Genomic DNA, 1,428 nt, shown 5'->3' on the forward strand with positions numbered 1-1,428 from the left:
TTCCCCCTTTTTTCCTCCCCCTCCTTTTTGTTTCCTCCCTCGGGTTGCCTGCTTCGTTTCCTTCCCCCTGGGTGCTCCTCCTCCCCTCCTTGGGTTTCCTGCTGGGTGCTTCCTCCCCCTGTTGCCCTTTGCCTGCTTTGCTCCTCCTGCGTTTTTTGCTTGCCCCTTCCTCCTTGCCTTTGCTCCTTGGCTTCCCCCTGGGCTTTGCCCTGCTGCTCCTTTCCCGCTTTGCCTTTTTGCCCTCCTCCGGTTTTTTCCTCTCCTTGCGGGTTTCTTTTCTCCTCCCGCTGCTGTTTGCTCCCTCCTGCTGCCCCTCCGCCTCCCGGGTTTCTCCCTGCTGTTGCTCCCTTGCCGGGGGGGGGCTGTTTTTCTCTTTGGCTTCTCCCCTCCTTTGCTCCCTTCCTTGGGTTCCTTCCGCTCTCCTCCTCCTGTTTGTGCTGGTTCTTCCCTCTCCTTGGCTTGGTTTTCTCCTGCTGCCCCTCTGTGCTCCCTTTTTTCCTGCCTGCTGCTTGCTCCCCCCTTTTGCTCCCTGGGCCTGCCCTCCCTTTCTGCTGCTCCTTTCCTTTGTGCCCTTTCTTCCTCCCTGTTTTGCTTTTTTGCTCCTGCTTCCTCTGCCTGCTGGTGCTTCCCTCCTTGCTGCTGCTGTTTCCTCCTGCCCGCTTTTTCCCTGTTCCTCCTCTGCTGTTTTTTCTCCTGCTCTGTTTCTCCTCGCTGCTTGCTCCCTCCCCTGGTTTTTTTTCTCCCCTGCTGGCTCTGCCGTTTTCCCCTGCTGCTTGCTTCCTCCCGCCCCTGCTTGTTGCTTCTTCTTCCTGCTTGCCTTCCCCTTTCTGCTGGTTTTGCCTTTCCCCCTCTTTTTTTTTTGCTCCCTTTCTGCTTTGCTCCTCTGCTGCTGCTGCTTGGCCTTCCTTTCCCGCTGCTGTTTTCCTTCTCCTTTTTTCTCCCTGCCTCTCCTCTGCCCCCCCTCCTTTTTGCTTTGCTCCCCCTCCTTCTGTTTGCTTCCTGCCTTGGTTGCTCTCTTTGCCTTCTTTGCTGCTGCCTCCTTTTCTCCTGCTCTCCTGTTTTTCTCCCTCCTGCCTGCTTCTTGTTCTCTCCTCCTGCTTTGCTTGTGCTCCTCCCCTCTGGTTGCCCTCTTTGCCTCTCTCCCGCTTTTTTTGCTCCTCCTGCTTGCGGTTTTGTCCTCCCCTTGTTGCTGTTTCCCCTTCCTTCCCCTGCTTTGCTCCCTCCGCTCCCCCTGCCTTTTGCTGCTCCCTTGCTTTGCCTTCCCTGGGGCTGTTTGTCCCTTGCCTGCTTTGCCCCTCCCGCTGCTCCTTGCTCTTTGGTGCCCCTGCTCCTTCTCCGGGCTTTTCCTCCTGCTTTGCTTTCCCCTCCTGCCCTGGGTTTCCCTCCTGCTGCTGCTTTTGCTCCTCCTTGTTTTGCTCCTCCCCCTGC

General features: G+C 57.4%; 1 protein-coding gene across 1 annotated transcript in view; it reads right to left on the minus strand.

The window, feature by feature from the left end:
• The window catches only part of LOC119582090 (protein argonaute-2-like), a 38,101-nt gene that overhangs the window by 26,979 nt on the left and 9,694 nt on the right, over positions 1 to 1,428 (minus strand). Inside the window, exon 5 of the mRNA XM_037930336.1 lies at positions 758 to 870. Within this exon, the coding sequence (XP_037786264.1) occupies positions 758 to 870 (113 nt within the window). The remainder of the gene's footprint in view (positions 1 to 757; positions 871 to 1,428) is intronic.

Source organism: Penaeus monodon, chromosome 15 (assembly GCF_015228065.2).
Source record: "Penaeus monodon isolate SGIC_2016 chromosome 15, NSTDA_Pmon_1, whole genome shotgun sequence".
In the NCBI taxonomy this organism is placed as follows: domain Eukaryota; kingdom Metazoa; phylum Arthropoda; class Malacostraca; order Decapoda; family Penaeidae; genus Penaeus; species Penaeus monodon.